This window comes from Bemisia tabaci, chromosome 2, assembly GCF_918797505.1.
Source record: "Bemisia tabaci chromosome 2, PGI_BMITA_v3".
Taxonomy (NCBI): domain Eukaryota; kingdom Metazoa; phylum Arthropoda; class Insecta; order Hemiptera; family Aleyrodidae; genus Bemisia; species Bemisia tabaci.
Window position 1 is genome coordinate 25,182,873 of NC_092794.1, and position 26,615 is coordinate 25,209,487.

Genomic DNA, 26,615 nt, shown 5'->3' on the forward strand with positions numbered 1-26,615 from the left:
ATATTTTTAGAAGGGAACTCGTCACGAGATTCCCGCGTAAAAGTAAATTTTCTTTTGGACTGCTGGTAAAATTTCAAGAATTTGGATTCTATGCAGAGCTATGGACGTGCGGTGCCGAGCACTTTTGACAGATTCAATTTACTGTTTTTAGTTTCTGAGATATGAACTACAACAGCTTACTTTTTGGTTCACCCTCGTATCAAATTATCAAGTAGCAATTTTCAACATGTGCTAGGCAATACAATGGACCACCCAATTGTTGAGCTTGTTGTGGATTTTTTAGGCTATGAAGAATCGTCTTTTTCACCTCAGAAGTGACTGAGAGAAGGTGAGAGAGGCGCCCTTTCTGGTTCAGATATAGATTTTTAAGAAAAATAGTTTGGGCGGATTCATGGAAATTTCATTTTCATAACTTGCTCAATTGGTTGTGAAAGATAAAGTAAAAAACAATTGTATATCCTTCGGAAAATACACTAAGAACGCTAGCTAAAACTTCTATGTAGAAAAAACCAAATTAAAATCACGGGTCACTACATTCGACCATTTGCGTGCCGGTTAAAAAGGAACAAGGAATCAGATACAGCGGGTACTAATTTAAAAGCAGCCATGCAGTTTCAGGAATTCGTTGCTGGACTGATAGACCTAGGAACAGGTGCCGGCTAAAGCCTTTTCTGGCCCTTAAATTGGTCAAAAATTTTAGAACTGTGAAAAAATTTTCCATGAGGCCAATTTCACTTTTTTAACATCATTACTTCAAGGCCCTAACTCAGTTTTGAAGTTGTACCACATGATAAGGGTGGTATTAGCTATTTGAAGTTGAGTTTCCTTGAGTTTTTTCTTGTCAGACATGGAATACCACCCCTATCATACAAAAACGATGGTAAAAAGTAAAAATTTTCATAGAGAGACTATTTTTAAACACTGTAAATTTAAAGGTCAAAAGAGGCCCTTATGAGTGGGTACCTGTCCTGATATAATTACAGCCTGAGAGAATTTATCCTTCGACAGGTCAATTCATAATAGACTGAGTCTTCATACTTCCAAACTATTGAAATAAGCCCATGAGCAATTCCTCTAAAAGCCTTGACTCTTTTTAAAATATTAATGAGGGAAACAACAGAGTGTTTGCTCAATTGATAGATAAATAATTTGATTCTGCAAATATTTGGTCAAATCAAGAGATAAATTTATTTTTCTGATAGAGTTATTATTTATTTATTTTTTTGGCACCTTTGCAGAAACTAACTCTGTATCATGCATCTGGATAACTTCATTGTCAGAAAGGGAAAAGTGCAGGACGAAAGGGGAAAACTGAAATTAAATTAATGTTACCTTAAAATCAGTTGATGAAGCATAAAATTTCCAGTAGAGAAATCAGCGAAAAGTTAACGTATGGGTCAAGGGGTGAGAAAAAAAAAGAAGCAGAGAGAGCTAAAAAAAATATCTAATGGGGGAGAACAGAGGGAAGAAGTAGGTGAGATTCAAGAACGCTTGTTACATTTTCCTGCGATCTTTGAAGCAGTATTTAAATTAGTGTTAAGTACTACCAATCTTATTTCTGCATTGTCAATAAACCAGTTAATTAGCGCATCATAACCAAAAGAGCATTTGTGGCAAAGGGATGACTGTAAAGTTTTACACGTTGTGCTAAGAACTTTCTTTCAATAACTAAAAATTCAAGGTAAATATTTTGCTGATAGTTCATGAAATCAGATTTTGACAGGTCTTCCCTTATTTATGTATACATCTATGTTGGAAAATGAATGCACATTTTTGAACTTACTTTAATCAGCTTTAGAGGATAATTTCAATACATTCCCACTCAACGGTAAAGTATGAGAAAAAACTCAGGACAAATTAATAAATGAATTCTTCTGCTCTCTTTCTCAATTCATTTTTCTTTTTTTGATGAAATTTATAGAAAATAATCAAACAACCCCAAAAGTTGCACAAATTGAGTAATCTATTCACTGAAATAGATAAATGTGAATCTGCACTTATACTCTAGGGTCCTGAATAATGGTATTTAATTAAAGAAGCTTTTGTGGGCGTTCGAAACGGAGAGAGTAAAATTATTTTGAAAATAATGCTCTTTGTGATGAACGACTCAACTGATGCACCAGCACTGCAGAATTATGTGAGGAATTGTGCAGTGGTGGTCAGGTTAGTTTTATCACAGTTTGCTTAAGGAATTTCGTTTAAAAAGAAAACTGAACGCTATTAAAAAAGAAAAAGAAAAAAGCAGAGTTGAGTTGACATTTATATTAAGTTACAAAAAGCAAAAAAGAGTTGTTTAAAAAAGGAAAAATGAAACTGCCAGGCTTTGAGGGCCCAGGTGGAATGGAGGGGGAAGTTGGGAATTTTTTGAGTGGGGCAGGGATAAAGAGGTAGGATTTAGAATTCTAATAGCCAGTGAGCTCAGCGAATGTTGAGTCCAAATCGTCACAAATCGCTTTATATTTCTCTTTTTCGTGGAAGAGGTCGTCTGAAAAAAGGTAAATTTTTACAAGTAAGTAAGCGGTGAATATTGAAGCCAATGTACAATGATATTGAATGCTGTGTTGAAAAAAGTACAAGATCAAACATTCTTTTCTCTTGTATTTGTAGGTAAAGAGGAAGATTCAACAAGTATAGCAACATTTTCTGACAAAGCTCTTGGCAAATTCTTTGGCCATAGCCACCTAGGTCTCCAAAATATTTTTCTAAAGGACTTTAGAAGACAAGAAAAATTTTATGAAACAAAGCATATATCCCTGAAAAGGACATTTGAGTCATCCCTTTTTCAACAGAGTATTCAAATTTTGCGCTTAGAATGATTAGTAAAAATATAAAAGACAAAAAATAGAAGCAGCAACACAGAAAAGTAGATTAGAGCTGGGCATCTTCTTTTCTTTTAAATTGGGTATCATTAAATTGTAGATGATATTTTCGTTATCTTTTAATTCATATGGTGCAGAATCAGACGTTTGCTCTATTTAAAAAAAAAAAAAACTGAATCTCATTCTTTGTATTGCTATGCCTGATTCTGAATTACTGCAGCATAAGGGATGCTCAACGTCTTGTAAGTACAATTAAAAATTATACACTGCTTATATGATGGATGACAAACCGCAGTAGTGGTCTGCGGAGCACTACATACTCATTTTCGAGTAATTAGAGAAATAAACATTTTTTCCTTTTGAAAATTTTTGGTCCATGAAAATTAGGTTACATAGCAATAAGAATGCAAGTTAACTAATAAATTCAATTTCTATGAAAAAAGGGAAAATATTTTTTCATATTGTGTAAAGAGGAAACAAATTTTAACACGGTGATTGATATGATACATCACGCAACAAACAAGACATTTTTCAGATTGAATTTTGTCTTTCCAAAAAAAAAAAAGATGCCAAATTATTGGTGATACACCTAAAAATAATAATATAATACAAAATGCCACATGAAGTATAATCCTCAGAATGATTATGTTTGCCTCATTTTACTCAATTATACCAAAATCAATTTTAATTTTTTATAGCCTCATTTCCTACGAATTGTATAAAGGCTACTGACAAATTGATTAGGAACAGTTTAAAGGGAGATTGAATTTTATTTTCTGCAAAATATAGATGAAAAATTCCTGAACGATAAATACGACCATTGATGAAATGGAAGATAATTTTTTTTCTGACGCAAAACTAATAAGCCCTCTGCAACACTTTCAAAATTTTGGAGGACAGCTGAATTGTTTAAATCACAATTGACAACGAGTTTCATAAGTTTAAAAAAATGATGCTAAAATGAGTTGTCTATTTCCAAAATGAATTGATGAAAAATGAAGTTGATTTTTAACTTTATATGATGGATCTTGTTGAGATTTTTTTAAAAAAAAAGACTGACAACCTTGAGAAGCCATCAATATTTTTGACTGTACTTTCAAAACTTGAATATTCCTCCTGAAGTGATACCTTACTATTAATCCCATAGAATAAACGGGTCTGATTATTCCTCATTATTTTGCTGAACCAGCTAAAGGCTTGATCCTTTACCCTCTGAAAGACAAAATTCAAGTAGGTGATTCAAAGACTTAGATTTTTGTTCATTTTAAAAGAAAAGGTACTATCAGAAGTGTCTGATGACCTCAACGGAGATTATTTCTCACAGGCAGCTTTAAGAAAAGTAACTTCGTCAATCTTAAGAGCAGAGACCAAGTGGACTAATAACTTAAGGTTTGCCCAGAACCTGTGCTGCGCTACTAGTACTAAAATCCTGGAACCAGAGGGCAGCAAGTTTTAAGTGCTTCACTTCCCAAATCAAACTTTGAAAAACTGCAAAGCAAACTGAAAAGAAAATAATAATACCTTCAAGTCTGTCAACTTCCTTCTGTAATTTCTTGACGGTCTTCTCAGCAAATTCAGCCCTAGCCTCAGCCTGGAATACAGTGAATAAATACAGAGGTCAAAAAAATGAAGGAGCAACCGAGAAACTGACTACATATCTAAACACTTTCTGTTTCTGAGAATCTGTAGGAGAAGGGGGGGGGGGGGTGTTGTGGTACAAACTAGAGGAGCTATCATGAAAATAAATGGATAGTCTTGAAACAGTTTTTGTCTTTTCTCAAAATTTCAATCTATTAATCTGTTTCTCACGCTTCATAGGAGTTATGTTTGATTCTACTTGAAATTTTGCTGATTTCTGTGTTTTCAAAAGCACAAGGAGTATTTGTTCTACATCTGTCATCCTCACTTCATTCAGTTTTATCTATTGACAGGGACAAATTTATTGAAATATTGAAGAAAAAGTCATTTGTCATGAACATTTTTAGAGAGTATACTTTTTAGGGTTTATTGTAAGTTTTGTCACAGCTTGGCGTAAGTTAAATTATTTAGCAAATATCAGATTTTTCGGATATGGGGTACACATGAGATTTGACTGATGATCATAAATAAATTAGTGAGAAAATTTACCTCCTTCAGTTTGACGGTCAACTGCTTGATTTGTTGTTTGTATTCTTCAACTCTTTGGTTAGCCTGAAAAAGAAAAAATTGGTTTTTCATTCATTCTTTTAACAACATATGAAAAAAAGACTTTATTAAACTTGATCAATTATAATGGAATAGGTAATTAGTGTAGTAGTGTAGTAGTGTAGTAGTGTATTTAGTAACGGATTCCGAGGATTCGACAAGAGTTTCTCCTTATGAAATCTATTCATTTCACCTGATAAACTCTGATAGATGGCCGATAGCACAAACTTATAGAGAAAAAGATTATACCATGAAATGAACTGTTTTTTGTCATAGTATATATCATGTAATTTTGGAACGTTCAACTAGAGGCTGGCTAGAAACATTGATCGCACTCGGACCTGTTCATTTTTTTTCTTTTTTTTTTCCCATCTCTTTCAAGCATTTCAATGTCCTTACGATGAAAGCAGATGTAATCATCTACGTAAGAAGCTAGACAAGAGGAAATTTTTTCAGGGACTTTTAGTTCCTGACAAATAGTATTTAAGGTTTTTTTTTTAGGGCAGCATTGTGAATAATTTTATTTTAATTTGTAAAGTAATTTAAGATTGAAGCTCTAGTGAATTTACCTTCTCTTCTGATACTTCTAATGATTTTAAACTGTTTCCAACAACTTTCAATTCTTCTTCCAATTCCATGATTTTCCTGAAAAACACATAAAATTATGAGGAGCATTTGTAAAATCAAGTGAACTGCGAATTGTTAAAAGTTGAAAAGGTCCGCATTAATGTTCTGGACAAGTGAAAGGCGTGGTAATGATTAGCATGACTGGACTTAAGTTGCCTAATTTATGATTCTAAGTTATAATTTTTAAACTGAAAACTAAACTAAGCAAAATAATGCTCCATAAAGTCCGTAAATTTCCATTAGATTATGAAGGATATATACTCGCATGATTAAAATTTAAAAGGCAGAATTTTGCTTAGCTTTCTACACCAAAAATAAAACAAGAAAAGAGATTACGCAACATCGAATACAGTTATGCAGATTAAGGTCAAAGCCGTTGAATAATCTAGTGCGCTACAGTATATCTGAATTTAGAGGAATATTTTATAAATGAGGCAGCAATCTTGCACACAATATTTGACAGGTTGGATAGTTTTACATGAGCTCATATAAGCTTCAATCATCAGGTATGAATACAAAGTTTGCTTGAAAATTTGTTTTCCAATTTTTGCTAAGCCTCCGATCCAGGCACAAGCATGAAGTTTTCACTCTGCACTTGTGAAAAAAAGTACCTGCCTGAAGGAAATCATTATTGTATTCAGCGTCATGTATGTATTCAAACTCACTTGGCACAGTTGAGCGATCTTATTATTTTTCGCTGATTTAACAAATGTATCCGTCAAAATATGATTATGTGACTGGTGCAACTGACCAATTGATACATATTTTATAATCTGATCTATGGCAAGTAAACTTACACTTCAAAATACTAGTGAGAAGTAGTATTAAATCTTGAAAATTTTCTTTAGTGAAAAATTTCCTTTTTAGCCATGAACTAGCTTTCACAGTGGGAACCAGACTGAAATCTCTCACTCAACTGAACACAATGACATTTGATTTTCTCAGAGCAGAACTGACCATCGATCAAATCAACTTTTTTATTAGATAATTTTAATTTATGAGTACTTACGAGTCTCCAGATTTGACACGGTCTTCTGCTACCTCTAATTCATCTTCAACGAAGGCCAACTTGCGGGAGACCTACAATTATGGAAAAATTAACAGTATGAGACCCAATCAGAAAAATATTATGAAAATCTTTCAAAAGACTATCCAGCATTAGTTGATGGTTACTGAATATTAAATTTGAGACATCTGTTTCCATCTGAAATTTTCTCCAATGATATCAGTTTTTTCGCAGAGTTGAATGATTTGAATTTTTCTATCCGGAGCTTTACTCCTTTTACTAAAGCTTCATGGTTTTAGGTGAACAGATTTTTTCACGGTTTGATACACACATTTTTTTATGTGTTCATGGATTAGTTTCATTAATAAAAGCTCTTCATCGATGAATTCCTCAACATTTACTTACTGATAATCATAAAAAAAAAGTTGCTAAAAATGAACAAATGTTGAAAAAAATGTATTTCGTGGGGAAGTTTCTCACAAAGGTCAGAAAAATATATTTTTAGCTTATATTGTTGAAAAAAATTTATTTCGTGGGGAAGTTTCTAACAAAGGTCAGAAAAATATTCTTAGCTTATAGGTATCAGAGGAATGTGCTGAAGTACCACAAAAGCACCACAGCCCTCAAATTCAGATTTTGTAAGTTTTCGTCAGAAATATGAGGCTATGTCCGTAACAGTGGCAGACGTCGACAATGCCAATTTTACACACAACGCTTTTTTTTAATTCTTGAACCTTATAAATTAATAATGCAAAGTTTCAGATTTCTTGCACAATTTTTCAGTGACAAAAATTAAACGCAAGCTCTTAAAATTTTCATTGATATACTTCAGGTCCTCTTTGCCACCACTGAGACTCACCGCAGGGGAATTGACAACTTTTCAATTTTTTCTTTTCATCAATAGAAGACAGGATTTATTTCGTTTTGACTGCAGGAGACTGATTTTATAATTTGTTCCTTCTGTTTTAGTATTTCTAAGGGTTTAGTTTTTTACTCAAATAAAGGCTTAGGATTAACTTAGTTTTGGTCCTGTTGCGTGTACTTTAGTACCGCAACGATACCTTTCTTTCTTTTTCTTAAACTTGTAACTTTTTCATTCAAATTCAATCTAGTCATTGGGGATGGCTGGATTTCGTCCACTTTTCATCTTTTCATCTTTATCATCCAGCCATCACCTATAAAATTAATGACTAGACTTGCAACTGATAGCTCCACTGATATTAATGACTAGACTTGCAACTGATAGCTCCACTGATTATAGCCAGCCAATAGCATATAAACTTGCTGTCTCGCCACTCGTGACGTCATCAAGTTTATAAAAGCTTGTGCTGCCCCTTTCTCTTGGTCCTTCACCGCCTGACCCATGCCTGGCATGTACGCCGTTCCTCACCCTTCTGGCATGAGTGTGACTGTCTTTGTAAAACTGTATCTTTTTCAAGCAGGTGACTACGTTGATAAGTAAGGTAAAAAGTCTTCAATCAGTTTCACTACTTTTGTACCAAAAGAATAAATTGCATTTACTTTTTCACGGACTTACACTTACGTTTTCTCATAAACCCTACAGCGTGGTAAAAGTGAGCACATTTTGATATGAGGTGGGTGTGGAAAATGTGCCATTACTTTGCACAACGTTTGCCAAATTTCAAAACCTATAGCTCGTTACAAAGCTGAGGATATGGTCGTTCTAAAACCAGAGTGGTTTTCTTTCTAAAATCAATAATTTTAGAGATATTTAATGGGTAAACTTACTTAAAAATCTACCCTCGTACATGTGCATTGTTTCCTTTCTTTTTTTAGGATACATAGTCCGTACTTCAGAATATGATAGACGTATCCGGAGGGTACGGACAGTAGGTACATGTAATTACATTGCTTTTTTGAAAGATATTCTGTCAGAGAAAAATTTACAAACTCTCTAGGAAAATATTAAAGTGGTGGTTCCATAGAATGGTTTTAGTTCGAAGGCAAATATCAGATGCATGGCAAGCATGGCTGTGAGAAGCATCCTTTAAAGTTTGGTGTAGAAATTCAACGCATTATACCTCATCAGATTTGCTGTCAGCATCTTCAGCTAATAACCTAGCCTCTTTCAACTGGTTGGTCAACTGGTCCATACGTTCTTCATCTTGTTGACTTCTGTTTTCCAATACTTTGCACATACTGTAACAAACAAATTTTGGAATGAACTTTTTTCTTGAATTTTTATTTTTTGATTAATGGACTTTGAATGATGAACAAAAAATTAAATAGTAAATCAAACGAACTTATCTTAGAGGACCAGCGCGTTTACTCCCCAACCACTCTAGGTTAATGTAGGTACCAAAAGTCATTGACAAAAGATAAGATTCGAAATATCGATGGCTAAATACAAAAAATGCGTATCTCAATTGCAGCATTAAAAATCTCCGATGATGTTTCATTTTTTTTTTGGGAAAAACTGATGAAAATTGTTCCTTGCGATTTTGTGTAATTTTTTAGAATGAGTGAAGAAAATTCACAAAAAATGAAAATAGAAACAATTGATTGGGTTCCCTTTAAAAAAAAGAGACATGCGCAAAGACTTACAGCGCCACAATCTGAGATATGCATTTTTCGGCTCAAGCCATTGATATATTATGAATAGTATATCTGAGGAGCTCAGTGACAATACAACTTGATTGCAATTTTTCAAAACTTCTGATCTTCCTCCATCTTTTTGAGGCACTAAACAAACTTTACAGTTTGAAGTTTTCACAAGATACTCTAGAGAGCAGAGGTGTTACAGATATTTCCAAGTAGAGTTTCATTGATTAGTTTTTGGATAAAGTAATTAAGTAAGACTGAAAGTCTCCTGGGTAATACATATTTTCTGAGTAGAGCAAACGATGTATTGAAATATATCGTTCCATTTAAAATTAAAATAAAAATGCATTTTACTGAGAGCTGTATTGCATGCTGACATCCATTTGAACATCGTAATTTCTACCACAACTCACCGGAAAGATTCGTCAGCAGCCTGAGAAGCCTCAGCTAACTTGGCAGTGGCTGTGGATGATCGCTCTTCAGATCGCTCGAGATCCTCCTCAATCATTTGGACTTTCCTGTTCAAAGCAGCTACTTCACTTTCAGCCTGCAATGAAAATCACAAACATGATTTTTTGTTCATAGTCATTATATTCTGTTTGTAACAGTCCGCAAGAAAAGGAACCTTCATGACCTCAAGACTCCAAATTGAGTAATTGACTTCAGAACAAACACGAGGGCTCCTTTTTACAAGTTCCAGCCAATAAAGTTACATTAAACTGGAGTAAAGACAATTCGAAGTTTACAATTAAAAGAAAGTACAATACTCTCTCCCTGTAACAGTCCCCTCCATGACAGAAAATGCTTGGTAATGGATAAATTCACCAGTCCCTTCCTATACAAAATACATTTATTTTCCCCTTCTTCTACCAGATCTCCCTCTATTCTGGATGAATTTTCCGGTCCTGATCTGCTACGAAGAGGAAGCGAGAGTACAGTAATTACAATATGAGAAAAAGCAGTCTCAAGTTTTAAACTGCCATGTTTGGGGCTTAAAACCTATGCGTAAGGATAATACTCAACCTGTTGTATACTCTGTTGCAATATACTCTAATTTAATAGATAGTGTTACCTATTCAGATCTATTTGTATGATAAGAGTGTTAAGCTTCCTCCTAAGTTCTATGCTACGACTTGTTCTCCCATGTCTGTGTCTCCAGCCAGGCACCATAGCCTCGAGTCTATGTCTATGTCTGAATAAAATGTATTTATGGCAAAATTCACAAACCACGTACCTCATTTGTGGTGTTTGGGAATCGCTGCCCCTGCTTCATTGTTTAAAGGAGAACACATCAACAATATTCCTTGAAGCTTTGCCAGAATTTGCTTTGCACAGAGAAGATCAATTATGGAAGTTTTTAAGAATTGATGTTGCGCAGTTCTCCATTTAAAAAATAAAGTATGACAAGAAGTCTGTAATGTCGCAAACCGGGATATGTGGTTTGGAAGTTCCACCATTAAAATATTAATACTGAATAGTTCCAGAGTTTTCAAGAGAATAATTTCATGACATAATTGTTTGACAGTTTATGGCTCCCCCCCGGAAAACTTTGGAGATAAATCTTTGTCCATAATCAGTGCTTATAGATTTTCTGCAGGGAATAAATGATACGCCCCATGAAGAAAGGAATGAATGAATACTTACAGCTGTCAAAGCCTTCTCTCTTTCCTCGAGATCCTTGTTGGCTTGTTCCAAGTTCTTCTTGGTTGTTTCTAAGTCACTTTCAACTTGCGTCAATTTTTTCTGGCAATCACGTACATCCTCAAGGACCTGTAAAATGAACCAGTACGACATGTTCAGATATATTAGAAAGCTCAGATAATAATTGTGAAAAGGGTTTAAGAATTATTGTTCCGATGCACCAGTCATTTAAAGGTCATGGAGCATTTAAAACGTAAAAATCTGGTTAGTTGCAGAGATATTTTTGTCGGAACTAAGATGATATTTTAGCCATAGGTTATATTGGATATGGTTTAAAATCGAAATTTTCATGATTGATAGAGAAAAACATAATTATTCAATCACAGGCAAGGAACTTTTGCTGTTAAGTAAATGAAACAAGATAAATTTACCGAAACTCCCTTACAATGAGTAAGAATTGCAAATTGGACATTATACATTTTTAATTCAAGTACCCAAGGTATGTATGTTCACAAGAGTCACTTTGGACGTTGGGAGCCGGTAAGCTCTAATGTTTAAAATCTCCATGTTTCAAAAATTTTTCTATCTCCTGAAAAATTAAAAATATGATTGAAAATGGTAATTTTCATAACTTTTTATGAAATTTTGCCAATGGCAGTATAAAATTATGAATGAAGAGGTACAAAGCAATGCATAATATTGATCTTGATAATTTTTTAGTATTAAATAACAGCAATGCTTATCTCTTTAATTTGCTATTCTTGCAAACTGGAGTACCTGTACAGCAAGTGTATGGACAGCTCACTTCATGGAGGGCTTACGGCCCAAAAATGTAGCCAACTTTTCCACACAAAATATCTGAAGCCGAGTCATTGCCAACCTTCACATCCAGATCGGCAACTTGCAAAATGGCAGATTTTGTGTGTTTCAATCAAGTTCCTCGTTGATAATCATATCATTGAAATTAGATTAAAACTCCCAAAAAGACAGTGATTGTTTGTAATCATTTGCTCTTTGTTCAACAAGTTTTAAAAATGCAATAATGTGTGCGCGCAACTTCAGGTAATTTAAATTCATAGGTTGGCTGCCCTTTTGGACCCTTACTTGATTCGCGAAGGCATCCGTGAGGGCCTGATGGATTTTCGGAGTTTTACAGCTGTCTAAACTCTCGCTATACAGGTACTCTAATGCAAACCGTTCCCTCTCTGATAAAATTTTTCTCCTTTGAACATTCATTTCCAAGAGCTATTGGACAGTGTTTTTTTTTCTAAAATGTCTGTACCTTGTCAGCACGCAAGTTGGCATCTTTGGCCTGTCCCTCGCAGGTATCCGCTTTGTCCATCGCGGAATCCTTCTCCATTTTCATGGCCTGCATCTTCTTTTTGATGGCGTCCATTTTGCTTTTTTTTTGTTCCTACTGCCCGGTGAAAAAAAATCTGTAACATAAAATGGTACCAAATCTTAGATATTCCTTGAGAATGAGGACAAGTATAGACAAGTAGTAGTGTAGTATTGGTGATAAAGTTACTGGAGTTGACCGCACATAACAATGCATTACTAAGCACGACAAATCTCTGTGCAAACCAAGAAAAACAGGATCAAAACTTTTAACCCTGCGATAAATGTTGATTCCCTCTACCAATGTTTTTAGGATCTGTCCGTGCGTACTGCAGCCCTGGGTCTTAGCTGCGGCCGAATGATAACCCAACGATATCTTAGGTATCAGATGATTGTCTTCAGCTACTGCTCAGACTATCCAGGATTACATAATGCAGAGTGTTTATGAGGAGTGTTTATTACGGTGTATGTGTGTCCTGTGCAGCACTTGGGAATAAAGCATCAAAATTGTGATACCTTGGAGGATTTTATAGTAAGTCTATGTTCTTAAAACATACAACTTATGGATATCTCCCAATCAAGAGACTTGGCAAAGTATGGCAAATGATTGTATAGGAACTCACCACTACCCTTTGGAAACCCTGTGATGAAGGGTTGAAAAGTATAGAATGCATTGTGTAGTTAGAATGTGTAAGTATTTTTAATTCAATCGGCAAATTTGAACTGATAAAGAACTAAAGAACTGATAGCGGCTTGAATTACTGATAACGAAACGATGATAAACAAAAAGCTGTTGTTGTCAAAAGAATCAGCGCTCTCTATCAATAATTTATACAAACTACAACTCGAAACTTCACTCTGATTGGTTCCCGCCAATTCTGATGGCGCGCGCGGCAAAATATACAAATTGACGCGCCACTTTTCAAATTAGCGGGGAGTCCTCTAGTTGCGCGCACACTGGAAATCAGCATTACACCATCCGTACCACAGGCTTTGTTCTGTTGTTTTAGCCATACGGAGTCAGGGACCGCACGGTTGATAGGGAATTGACCTCAAGAAATCCCGCTCACTTTTTCAAATATTTAAGCCGAATCGACGAAACACCTTCTCCTATCTCTTAATCATGAAATTTGGGATGCCTAGACTTTATTTTTGTCGACTATACCTCTACCTAATTTTAAAGAAACGACTTGTTCCATCAGTTGGACTGCATTCTGCAGTATGGACCTATAAATTCTGGCTCTCCTGGAAAAACACTTATGTGCATAGGGAAACTAATGGCACATGCGTTGTTTTTAAACCGGGCTGGAATCTATAGGTCCAAATTGCAGGATGCAGTCCAGTTATTCGACAAGCGAAAATAGAGGCGAGGTCCGACAGAAACTATCACATTATACAATACTGGTACACTGCCGTGTAACGGAAGTTAGCAGCAACTGCACTCAAATGTTAGTCCGTGCTGCTCAAAAGTCCTTCGATTCGTATTCCAGAGTGAGGATTACTACACTCTTCTGGCATACTACGACGTCGCGACGTCGCGTCGTGCGAAATATTTTGCCCCCGATCGGTGCGAAATTCTTGTCGTGTTATTGAAATTCAATACCCACTTTTAAGTGAGAGGACCAGAGACAAGAAATCGTTAATATAATATTATTATGATTATTTTTTTTTCGTCTCTCAATCTATCTTTTTGGCAAGGCGACAACTGACATTCACGCTGACATAGATTATGTGGGCCGAATGCGCTAGACACGGAATCATTGTTGCCGGTTTGGTTTATTGTTATCTTGACATCGACGACTGAGCTAGTAAACTAGGTGTCTCGATCGCAAAAATTTTTAGCATTTACTCCCTTACTTAGGTCCTTTACTTCTTCGTAGGACAATGAACCAACCTCGTCGCTTGAAATGTGCACAGTATATGCCTCAAACGGAAAAGAGAAATCACGTGTATTTCTAAGAAAGTAGGTAAGTTAATTATTTAATCCTCAAATTTTGAAATAATTTACTGAGGAAATTTTGCAACTTCGCGGACTGAGTGCGTCGTTTCCAAGTTTAGCCGCGACGCGACGATATATTACCTTGATAACAAACCACGTAAGTCCAATCAGATTGGTACGCTGTTCTTTATTACCACGAAAGGACTCGAAGGTCCTAACAGGACGAATACGGATTTAAGATAATTCCAAGGTAAATAACCACCCCTCCCTTTTCCCTTTTCTTTTTCAAATGAACGCTCTATTGTAAAAGGAATTTCCATTCGTTTATTTTAAAATTCGTTCAAGTCTCATTTGGACCGCGCTTAACAGAAAGGAACCAAGGCACATCAGCTATTGCCAACTTTAACTGGGCAATTTAATTCTTTACGAGAAAACGTTTGTGCGGATCCCTTTGAAAATGTTAAGGAATTTGCTTCGTGCTATGGAGAAAATTCACTGAAATTTGCACGAAAATTCGCACGACTGTTTTCATGTAAAAAATTAAATTAGCCAATTAAATGTCAATAGCTGATGTGGCTTGGTTCCTTTCTATTTAACGCGGTCCATTTAAAGCTTTTTGTAACAGTGCTGTCTTATTGCTAGAACTGAAAAGGAGGTAATGAGAGTTTGGAATGATTCCGCTTCCATATACTTTAAATTGGTCGAGTCAAGTGCGTTATTATGTTGCCAGTTTTCACGAGAATTCCTTTGTTTTACATCAATACTATTGTGCGTCAAGCGATTTTGGCATCATTGTCGAATGAGAAAATAAACCCTTCTAAAAGCTTGCGACTTTGAAACGAACTGCGCCGCGCCGGATCAGTCCCCGTTTGGCCTCCAACTGTCTGGAATGTCACGAATACAGATACTATATTTCGGAGATCTTGCACTTGTCGCAAAAAAGTACAAGTTTTTCCGGGCTCTTCCACTTGGCAACGTGTCCAAAGATACTCATCAGCCATCATTGGCTGGAAATACGTGCGCCGCCCCCCCCCCCCCCCCCCGGAAAAGTTGTGACCGTAAGAACTTAGCCCTCATCGCTCTCTCCTTCACAAAATGTTTCCTGCGACGCTCCACGCTTTTGGTCGCTGTCAACAAAACACTTAAATATCGAATTCCTCGAAGCTAAAGTTTTCTTTGCCTGCCAATTTAAGTCACGATTACCTCCACTACCAACTTGAAGAGTCCTACGATAGTGTCTATGCGGACAGCAGTGCGGGCTGATTCTTGACATTGGTAAACAAAGCGATGGACAAAGAAGACGAAAATGATATGAAGGAATCCTATTGGTGGAAGCGGGTGGTTGCAGGAGGTAGGTCAGAGACTAACTAACGGCAACCCACGAGAGACCTTTTAGTTAGTCCATCATTTTCTCCCTTGGTCTATAAGAACCACCCATTTCAACCAATAGGATCGCTTCATACTCCTTACGGCTTCTTTGTCTATCGCTTTTTCCATCAATTTCAACAATGAGCTCGTAGAGTCAGCGTAACTTAGAGACCCCGCACAATGCTCTCCTTCCCTCAGGCCCTTCTTCCATCCCCGGTTTAAAAGTTGTCTTCCATGCCAAATATGTGCAATGTACGCCTTGTGTCTTCTTTTTCTAACGCTTTGTCTATCAATTTCAACAATCAGCCTGCAGGCCCCATGAGTGGCTACGCACTGGTCTAAAGCAAAACTGCTTCGGGGGGCAAGTTTTAGGATTTTTGGATCCATAGTCTGTGGTACCGGTTTCACTAAAGTTCATTCGTCTGGATCGGGGGGGGGGGGGGTGTGTTTAGTGGTGAAATTTACCAGTAGAGGGGGTGGCGATGGGGCACCTCCCCCAACAAAATTCTAAATTTTAACGCTTCTTAGATGCAATTTAAGACAGTTTTGGCATAAATCATGAGGAGAAAGAAGAGAGGAGGTCCCCTGATGTACTTGAGTATTAGTCTACGAGAATAAGAAAAAATACAATGTTTGAAAACGATTGAAACGTTTTTCGAAGAAGGGGGGGGGGGAGAAATTTGTAATGCAGACCCCTAGGGGCGCGCTGAGTATGTGTCCTTACATATCGATGACCATATTTGCAAAACCATGGATCTCGTTGGAACTGTTCGAAAATGTCCGCGCCTATTTTACTTTTTCGGCGAGAGGCAAACCAACTTAACAGCTTGAAATTAATACAAAACGCTTTCCTGACCGAGAAAAAAAATCAAGGAAGTTTTCAAGAAATTACATCGAATAGTTTTTCAAAGAAAAAATAAAGTATGATAAGAAGTTTGTAATGTCGCAAACGTAGGGGCGTGATTTCTCATCTGGACGCATTTATGTTAAAATGAACTATGTGCAGAGGGTTTGCTTATAACATGGTTCCTTTTGGCATTGCATTCCTTCGTTTGGGACATGGGTATATTAAAGCCAGCCCTGCCCCCGCACTGCTCAATCAATCAAATCTCGTCGCATCCGATTCTCTCTTTCAAGAGGTGGTTGCTCTTCATCCTTTAAGTAAAGGCGACAGTTAAGAAATGCTGCATGAATCGATTCGCGGCCAACAACGCAATCGTTTGTTAAAAATAGGCGTGAAGCTCTGAACTGAATCTCCTTTGCGTACATACATATGTATGTGCGGAAAGGTCTTTGCTCCGGGAGTGTGTACCATGCGACAAATCAATGTTGGATGATGGGACATGCGTACCTCAATTGCAACGTTTCCATGTTTCTCATATGTTATTTTTTTATTTAATTATTTTTTTATCAAAGGAACTGGAATCAAATTTGCTGTGTGTGGATTTATGAATAGAATAGGTATTCTGTAAGGGATGAGGGGAAATCGGTAGATAACATCCCGAGAAAATAATGCTCCTTCGTACTTATTTCTTCGGGAAAATAAACTAAGACAGAAAATCTGCAACGTTAAAAATCGAGAGACGTATTATTTTATTTACTTTCAATGTTAAAATTTATTTAATTCTCTTGAAAAAGGGCTTCGTATAGGAGGAGAAGAAATCCTTCATGCGCAAAATTACGCATTCCTCTATTTTTTTGACACCTTCCGACATGCCATGAAGGCAAAGCTCGGCCCTCGGAAGAAAGCTACAAACTAAGCTTAGAGAGAAAAAAAATCATAATGGTAAACTACTTGGGTCAGTATAATCACCGAACCTAGTGTGACTTGAAACTATTCCGAAGTGGGGCACTCCTTGAAAAGAATACTAGTCTTCCTCTTCCTAAATTATTCGAATTTCCTATGTAAGTATCATGTATTCATGGATGCATTGTATCCATAGCATTCGATGTCTCGCACGAAAGCCACTCTAATAAGAATCAAGCAACCATGGTTTTTTCCATTAAAGCAAGACAATTTGGGAGGGGGTGAGGTATGTCTTGGACCACCCCCCCCCCCTCCGGGTTCCGGGTGTGGACCCCTGGACCTCGTTGACACAAGACCAGCCCTTCTTCCTCCCTCTACTGTAACGCACCTGAGGATTTCCTCTGCCCAGTTTCACAATGGCTCACAAATTCCTGTCTCAGATGGACTTATTCAAAGGAGAATTTTACTCTGCAATGTTCATTTTTCTGTATATTTACTTTTGAGATTCTTTTAAACTTAGATTGACCTTTCATTCTTGTGATGGACAAGCACTTTTATAGATACGGATTCTCTTTTCCGCGGTTGGACAGTGATATGAATTTCGCTGATGGCCTCCGAGGGAAAATTGGTAAAATTTTGTGGTCGCCTATTGGATACGACAAGAATAGGATGAAATGATGATGTGATTGGTCACTTGGAGGAGACAATATCCTCCTCCAGGTATTCATTCGCACATATCATGGAGAATAGCCAAGCTGAAGCTGTTGTGCTGAGCAAAAATCACACATCGACGGCAGTTGCGTGCCGTGCTTTGCGATATATCGACTGATTCACCATTTAAACCTATGGAAAATGATCGATAGACAGGGTGTTCGCAGCGAACGCCTGATTCTTTACCATAGCTTCAAATGAGGAAATGTCGATAATCGATTATGCACGCCACGCCACTGATCGACGGCGTAAGTCCGCAACCACGTACCGCACCTCGTTTGCAGTGTTTGAAAATATCTCCGTTCCTATACTTTATTTTTTTAAAGGAGAACAAATCCACATATCAGTACATCGGGGTTTCCATCGTACGTACCAAAATAACGTGGGAGAAATGTGTTTTCCGACTTTTAACGTGAGCATTTAACGAGGTTTTGTTTCCCTTGCAAAACTCGAAAAAAATTTCCTCCTCGTTTTGGAACTTTTCCAACGGAAGTCGAGGCTACATTCGATTTTACCGGCGTTTTTCAGAGTTTTTCCTCATTACCTCAGGTTTTCGTGAGATTCCTCCTCGGCTCGGGGGGTGCGATTTTACGGGATTTTCGTCGTTTTTTGGGGGAATTTTGGACGGGGCGTCGGCGAGTGGCGACTGGGAGTCTTGGAATGTAGGTCGGACACCGTGTTGGACGAGGGCGGGCGGGCAGGGGTTGAGAGGGACCTTAGAACACATAACACGGGCGAAAATAACTCTTCGGACGGGCAACTCGTTGCGTTGGTAAAACGACTTGCCGCCTAGCCGCGCTGTTCCCCGAATGCACGACTGGGAGGCCCGAGCTCACAGGCTGAACTCACCAACTATTTTTATCGGACAAACCACCACAAGCAGCGCTAAGTCCAGCCTCAGCCGATTCCTCCTTCCAAGTATCTCGTTTTCTAACTCCCATGCGAGCGGGTCTTGAATATCCGCGGTCATTTGGATCGCGGATAATGGAGATGTTGCATGTGTGAGGTATTTGCGATTTGACCATTGATTCTTATGTAAAAGTTCGCGAGAAACACGATGGTGCCACTAGTTTTCTCTGAAATCATCTCCCAAGCTCAGAAAAACCTCTCAAAGTGAGGCCAAAATGGAGGGGATATCCCACCCTACCCTGAGAGTCCACCTCTACACCAAAACAAACTCTCCATGCATAGGTAGGGAGCAAATACATTGACAGGGCTGCCACTTTATTTGGAGACTCCAAAACTGAAAACACGGCAACTCTGTTAATGTATTTGCTCCCTATCTTTGCATGGAGAGTTTGTTTGGATGTAGAGGTGGACTCTCAGGGTAGGGTGGGATATCCCCTCCATTTTGGCCTCACTTTGAGAGCTTTTTGGGAGCTTGGGAGATGATTTCAGAGAAAACCAGTGGCACCATCGTGTTTCTCGCGAACTTCTACATAAGAATCAACAGTCAAATCGCAAATCCCTCACACATGCAACATCTCAATTGAAAAGCGGGGGTAGTCCGAAACAATATCGACGGTGAAACTGCCAGACCTCGTATCTCGTTTCCGGTGTTTGAAAATTTTGAGATTTGAGGCACCGATTTGCCCTCAGAGAGAGAGGAAAAGGGGCCGTTTAAATTAATCGCGGATAACCGAGGCGCAGATTGTACTTTTCTTTGCTCACTGAATTCGATCAGAAAACCAAGACGCGTCGCACAGTGGATCGAGTCAATCAGAGAGGCCGGACATGAAATTGTGGACTTAAACTGCATTTTTTATGCTTATTTCGTCACAATTTAAATTTTAAGCGGTGCTTCAAAAAGAAAATTTTACGAGGAAACCGATGGAGCTACTTTTAGAACTTCAATTTCTTGTATAAATGGAGTTAAAAGCGTTTAAAGTTTCCAAAGTATGTCCGACTTCTCCTATTGACTCGACCCATTGTGCGTCGTAGGTAATGCAAAAGAGTCAAAGAACCTAGCTTTGGCAGTGTTGAGACTGTTCTCGGGTATTGAGATTGAGGCGATTTTAGATAGGTGGGGGTTGTTGAAAAATTTTGGCGGTTCGGTGCCACCTGATGCACTGCTTATTGCAGTGTCGTAGTATGCATATCGATAGTGAGTACCCGCTCATATTTACCTAATTTTTCGAGAGAAAAATTCGGCATTTTTTAGCGGAATCCGCAAGAGAATATTGTTGAAAGAAGGGTGAGAAATCATACAACATTTTGGGGAAAAACGATGTTCAGACCCTCGAAAAAATTGAAATGTATACGAGATTTGTAACGTCACAAACGGAGACACGCGGTCTGGTACTTTCCAGTGACGTGGCGTGCTTTGCGATATATCGATTGTTATGTCATTTAAACCTGTTGTAAAGAATCGATTATTAAGGTGTTCGCTGCGAACACCCTGTCTATCGATCCTTTTCCATACGTTTAAATGGCATAACAATCGAGGAATAAGACGCTCCTTCTTTTTTGGAGATATCAAGATCTTTTTACAATCATACCTATACTTTGACCCGCCTTTGGGTGTCTAAGTTGGGTCAAATGGACCCGAGGCTAGCTAAAAATACGTGCCCCGAGGGTTGTGTGGGACCAGCACCTACGAGCTTTATAGATATTGGTCTACAAATACACCCTAAAAAATAGTTAGACCTCAAATTGAAAAAAAATAGACATCGGTGCTGTTCATAAGGTCTCACGTCCGGGCCCGACACCATGGGAGAACGTAACAGTATAATTATTTTCTTGGAAAACATACTAAAAAAAAATTAAAAAATCTATCCGTATCCTTTGACACGTCAAAACAAAACGGAGAAACGCGCTCCTCACCCCCCCCCCCCCCCCTGGAGGGTTACGTAGTTCAGGAATGGCCCCATATGGCACATTTTACTTAATGCCGGAAAACCAACCAATTTCATTCCATTACATTTTACGTAATTTTTCTTTCATGCCAAAATATTAGCCATTTGTCCTTCTTCTCAAAATGAGACAGAGAGTTAAAGAAGAAGAATGAGCTCCGAACCCCTGTTTTCAGTTGGACCTGAGCTCGTGCATTTTTATGAGGTATTTTCATGAAACTGAGCCCTGACCATGCCAACTAACGACCTTGTCTGGACCGGGGAACTTTAATTAGTCTTTAGAAGAAACTGTAAGTATCGCCCGAGTGGTATTTAAAGACAAAAATTCGGAGGACAAATTTTGAGAGCCTAATCCAGCGAATTGCGGGGCATTTCAGAGCATTAATAATCGGTTTATCATGTAAACATATCATTGACGGATCTTATTTACAGTGATTTTCAAGCTAAGTCCAGCCAGTTCGCCTTCAATGTCCTAACTAGGCAATTTGAGCTGCTTAGGAGCAGTAATAGTTGCTTGCAGGAGTTTGACCAAACCTATTGTTTTTAGCTTGGCATCAGCGGGTTAATATGCCTATTTTCACAGCGTTTCTCGCTCCTTCTGATCAGTTGGACGTATTTATGCTGATCTATGTCTTACGTGATTTAACTGATTCATAGAACTATGTTGCACATAAACCCTATGCACATAGCCCCTTTTAGCACAAATACGTCCAGTTTGCCTTCAATAATCTAAGTAGGCAATTCACGCGGTTTCGGAGTGGTAACAATTGCTTTCCGCAGTGCATGACCACGTTTATTTGTGATCAGCATAGAATTAGCTGACTGAAACAAGATACGACATTTACAAAGTTATTTGGGCTCCCTCTGACCAATTCGCCGGCAAAATCCCAAGGCAGCAAAGTGAATGGCAAGGAGGCAGTATTAGTTGTTCACAGTACTGCTGTGCTAAGGAAAAACGTCGTATGAACATTCGAGAGTTGCCAAATTTTCTTCGATAAAATGTTTGTTTTTAAAGAAAAGTTATGAACATTTTCCCTTTACATTTTCAGAGTCTCGGCAGTAAACGGCAGATAAATCGATATATCGCAAAGCACGCCACGCCACTGTCCTCGGTAGCCTCAGACCGTAACACGACGGAGTGTTGTTAGCACCTACGACTATCCACGCGAAAAAAAAATAAAATATATTTTTCGCGGGACAAACTGCGGCACGCAGGAAATTGGAGTATCGCTGAACATGACGTCACAGTCAAAGCCCTCAGTGCTGCCCTCTCTCTGAGAATGTCTCGAAGTTACCGCGCCGGCAAGCGGACGGATAATCACGAAAAACATTGGCAACGCCGCAATGTATCCGTCAATGTTAAAAAATTACGGATCGCCGAGGCATCGGGGATCTGAGTCATCGTCTATTTTAATTTGAGAACAAATATTTTCGCGCCGTCGCGAGTGGCGGCAGTTGGTCGAGTCGATATCGATCAAACTCTCGTTTCCGCTATCGTCCATGGTGCATGGTCAAATTCGAATGGATTTTATGGACACGGGAGCGTGCCTGACTATCGAGGATGGACCTGGAGAATACGGTCACCTGGCCCGAAAGACTTTAGCGATTTTGCAGGTTGGCAACATTGGTTTTCCTCCATTTAAACCCGTTGAAAATATCGAATTTAGGTGTGACAAGGTGCCTCACCGAGGAATCGATTGTTTTGCATACACTCAAATGGAAGAAAAACAGTGTTGCCAATTTACGATAATCGCCACGGCACGAAGAGAGCTCTTAGGCTCTAAAAATGGTGACGAGATTAGGTGGGAGGGGAGAATGTTGCCAACTTTTGACGGTGAAAGTTAACGTCAAATAAATTTACGCATTTTTAGAGCGAGACAAAATCTACCGTCTTAGCATGCGTCTGTTTTAGCATTGAAAGTGAATACGAGAATCAAGACGGGGCGGTGGATCTTCTATCTCACTATGAAAGCGCCTAAACTTATTAATTTGGCGTCAACCCTATCTCTTGCTGCTTTTGTTGCCAACTTTGCCATGCGGAAGGTCCGCATTATGAGACTTTTCCTGATCGAGATGCCTGGCGTGAGAAGCATTTACAAACGAGACAGATTAAAACAGATCAAATTGGACAATTATTTGTTTACATGGATAACAAGGAGAAAGTCCCGTTCGATCTCCATTGTTTTCTTTTTTTTTTTTTATCTAAATTCATGAATGTTTTCTGTAAAATTTGTGAGCTCTAATTATTTACGATTTTTTGCAACATTTTTTTTCACAAAGGCACAACTCTCAAACTCGTAAAAATTTTTCTGTTAACATTTGTTTACAAGCTACTAAACGTGCTATTTAATACACTGCTAAAGGCACATAGCGCAATTTTTTTTATTTTTTTTTATTAACGTATCGGGCCTCTCACTGAGTAAAGTGAGTAAACCTAAGATGCGCAATGCAACAAATGAATAAAACCATATTTTCAGTAACTTTAACTTAGGTCTGCATGAAATTGGGCATTTTTGGTTCTTAGACAGTTCCACAAGAGCCTCAAATGGCTTGAGCCTATCTCTCGCTTGGAACTTCAGGTGTCCGAACTTTCCCGAAAAAGATAGTTGGCACTCCAGGTGGCCTGGAAGACATGCTGTGTCTCCTGGATGGCATCGGCCTCCTTTGAGAAGTAAAATGTGCGTCTACACTGTTCAATGCAAGAAATCGGAAAACCAGATTCCTTCTTCAAAAAAAAGAGCATTCCTTGAAGAAGCCAGAGATTGAAAATATTTAAATTTCTTAAAAATTATTTAAATTTCGCGGCGTTTCAATGCCTTGGCGGAAACTGTGTCAATTGCGGGCGGACCGCGGTTCGCGAGTCGAAGAGCCAGATATTCTTCAATATTTCAAAACTCCTACTCGTCGGACGCCGCAAAGTGGATCGAGTCAATTAGAGAGGTCGAACAAGAAATTTTTGACTAAAACCGCAAATTTTGATGTTTAAATCGTCACATTTTAAATTTTAAGGGGAGCCTCGAGAGGATAGTTTCACGGGGAAACCAATGGCACCGCTTTTAAAATCTTAAAGTTTTGTATAAGCGGAGTTATAAGCGTTTAGAGTTTTCAAATTTTGTCCGACCTCCCCCATTGACTCGAACCACTGTGCGCCGGTGGAAATATGGTCAAAAACATTGTTGTCGCATAACTCAGCACTTTACCCCCATTTAAACCCATGTAAAATACTCAATTCTCATTGTGCAACCTGACAACCAGGTCAAAAAATCGTGTGGGTAGACGCCCCCACGTGAGTAGAAAAATCTACGCGAGAGCGCACACCCCTGAGCATGTAACTATTTCGACACGCGAAAAGGCTGATTTGCCTGCCTAAAAAATTGAAGGCAAACCGCTGAAGGAGAATCGTTATTCGCTACGCGAAAAGATCCTTTAGACTCATTCAATTAGCAGGTAGCTGAACTACCCTAAGTATTATCATGAAAATTTAGGGAAGTAGGTAATGCGAATAATTCATTCAAACCAGTGTTCTAGAAATTTTCCTAGGCTCTTACGAACAAACCTTGATCCTTTCTGGAAACAAATAACCGGCAATACTGCCGTGCTGAGCAAAAACGCTGTATGAACCTTCAGCCGTTGCCAGATCTCCTTTGATAAAACACGAATTTCCTGGTAAACTTATGAATATTTTCCTTACCATTTTTCAGGTTACTTTGTTGGCAACTTCACCTGAAGTTCCTTGAAGTTTCAAGGGATAACATTCATAACTTCCTCAAAAATAAACATTTTATCGACGGAAATTTGGCAACTCTCGAGAGGTCATACGGCGTTCTTCCTTAGCACGGCAGAATAGGAATGAGTCAGTGGCGTGGCGTGAATTGCGATGTATCGATTGTTATGCCATTTAAACCTATGGTATAGAATCGATTATTAAGATGTCGCTGCGAACACCCGGTTTATCGATCCTTTTCCATAGGTTTAAATGGCATAACAATCGATATATCGCAATTCTCGCCACGCCACTGGAATGAGTCTTTTAAAATCGTCTGTTCTTCAGAGCCCTACTCTACACTCCATCGGAAACTGTCGGATGGAATTTCTGACATTTATACACTTCTATTCTCTCTAACAAAGGTACTCTAGATGAGGTGAGATTAAAAAGCTCTACGAAACATACCATCTTTTTGAAACTGCACGCAGTAAGAAGTACTCCAAGCAACTTAAAAAATCAATTCATAAGAGAAAAATACGCGATTTCGTCTCTTGGAGATATTCTCAACCTGCTACGGCCGCGCTTAGGAAAACCGTCGTATGGTTATCTGAAACTTACCAAATTTCCGTAGATAAAACAAATTGTTTTTTGAGAAACTTGTTGGGTATTTTTCCTTGGAATTGTCTGACACACTGATTTGAATTCCCATTAAAAGTTTGTGAAAAATAACGAAAATGCCCACGTTAACCAAGAAATTATCATATTATGGCAAGAAATTTGGCAACGTCTGAGCGTTCAGGCTAAGTTTTTCTTTAGCACAATCGCGTACGCGAACTATACTTCTTGAAGCGGGAACCTCGAAAATGCGCAATTTTATCCCATTGATTTGGAGTAAGTTTCAGAGAGTGACAATGCAGATGTTGCATGTGTGAGGAATTTGCGATTGAACATTGATTCTTATGTAAAAGTTCGCGAGAAACACTTCAGTGGTGCACGATGGTGCCACTGGTTTTCTCTAAAATCATCTCCCAAGCTCCAAAAAAGCTCTCAAGTTGAGGCCAAAATGGAGGGGATATCCCACCCTACCCTTAGAGTCCACCTCTACATCAAGTCAAACTCTCCATGCAAAGATAGGGAGCAAATACATTGACAGGGCTGCCACTTTATTTGGGGACTCCAAAACTGAAAACACGGCAACCCTGCTAACGTTTTTGCTCCCTATCTTCGCATGGAGAGTTTGTCTTGATGTAGAGGTGGACTCTCATGATAGCGTGGGATATTCCCTCCATCTTGACCTCAACTTGAAAGCTTTTTTGAGCTTGGAACTTGACTTCAGAGAAAACCAGGGGCACCATCGTGTTTCTCACGAACTTTTACATCAGAATCAACAGTCAAATCGCAAAAACCTCACACATGCAACATCTCCATTCGATCATCGTCATTTTGAAGCCGTTTCATGAGAGTAGTAACCCTTGATAAAATTTTGCATTAGCTGAAGTTAACAATGGATCAGTTGCGCTGGTTACAGAATCGAATTTCGATGCTGGATTCTTGTAGATTAGCTAAAAATAATAAAGTTTGTCCGAACAGCAACTTTCTACGTTCAATATTAACCAAGATATCGCCCTTTGAAAATTCGGGCTTTTGACGTCATCCACCGCGGGAGTGACACCCTTGGTTTCTTCCACCTTGCTTTCATCAGTCCGTGCGGGTGTGACGCACATTTGTACTGGTTGTTCAACGTGAGGAGACTCGGATGAAAGCAAGGTGGAAGAGACCAAAGGTGTCACTACCGCGGTTGATGACGTCAAAAACCCGACTTTTCTAAGGGCGATATCTTGGTTAATATTGAAGGTTGAGAGCTGCTGTTTGGACGGATCCTATTATTTTTAGCTAATCTAAAAGAATCAAACATCAAAACTCGATTCTGTGACCAGGGCAACTGACCCATTCACCTTTTTTGGGGGGAAAATTTTTCAGAATTCCATGTTTCGCGCGGAAAACGAAGAGACCCGGTCCGAGACCCCGGCGTCGGCGTGGCGCTAGGTCCACCGTGGCATCCCATCTCGTGACCTATATATCTCTCTCCGACCTCCCCCCTCCCTCGATCCGGCG

The 26,615-nt window shown here is 38.5% G+C and overlaps 1 protein-coding gene and 1 long non-coding RNA gene across 4 annotated transcripts in view; one reads left to right on the forward strand and one right to left on the reverse strand.

The window, feature by feature from the left end:
- The window catches only part of Tm2 (tropomyosin 2), a 34,354-nt gene that overhangs the window by 2,569 nt on the left and 5,170 nt on the right, over positions 1-26,615 (reverse strand). Inside the window, exons 2-10 of one of the 3 annotated variants that reach the window (XR_002008622.2) lie at positions 12,122-12,275; positions 10,843-10,968; positions 9,612-9,745; positions 8,679-8,796; positions 6,640-6,710; positions 5,573-5,648; positions 4,947-5,009; positions 4,341-4,410; positions 1,333-2,485 (exon numbers count right to left, since the gene is read on the reverse strand). Coding sequence is in view for 2 of the 3 variants with exons in the window: in XM_072296998.1 (XP_072153099.1) it covers positions 4,341-4,410; positions 4,947-5,009; positions 5,573-5,648; positions 6,640-6,710; positions 8,679-8,796; positions 9,612-9,745; positions 10,843-10,968; positions 12,122-12,235 (772 nt within the window). In the remaining variant the exon portion in view is untranslated. Of the gene's footprint in view, positions 1-1,332; positions 2,486-4,340; positions 4,411-4,946; positions 5,010-5,572; positions 5,649-6,639; positions 6,711-8,678; positions 8,797-9,611; positions 9,746-10,842; positions 10,969-12,121; positions 12,276-12,800; positions 12,938-26,615 lie in introns of those variants that run through there. The other 2 variants (XM_072296998.1, XM_019040137.2) reach the window with 2 other exon arrangements.
- LOC140224031 (uncharacterized) lies at positions 6,720-10,673 on the forward strand. Its single transcript, XR_011899275.1, has 2 exons — positions 6,720-8,099; positions 10,072-10,673. It is a non-coding gene; the product is annotated as an uncharacterized lncRNA (long non-coding RNA).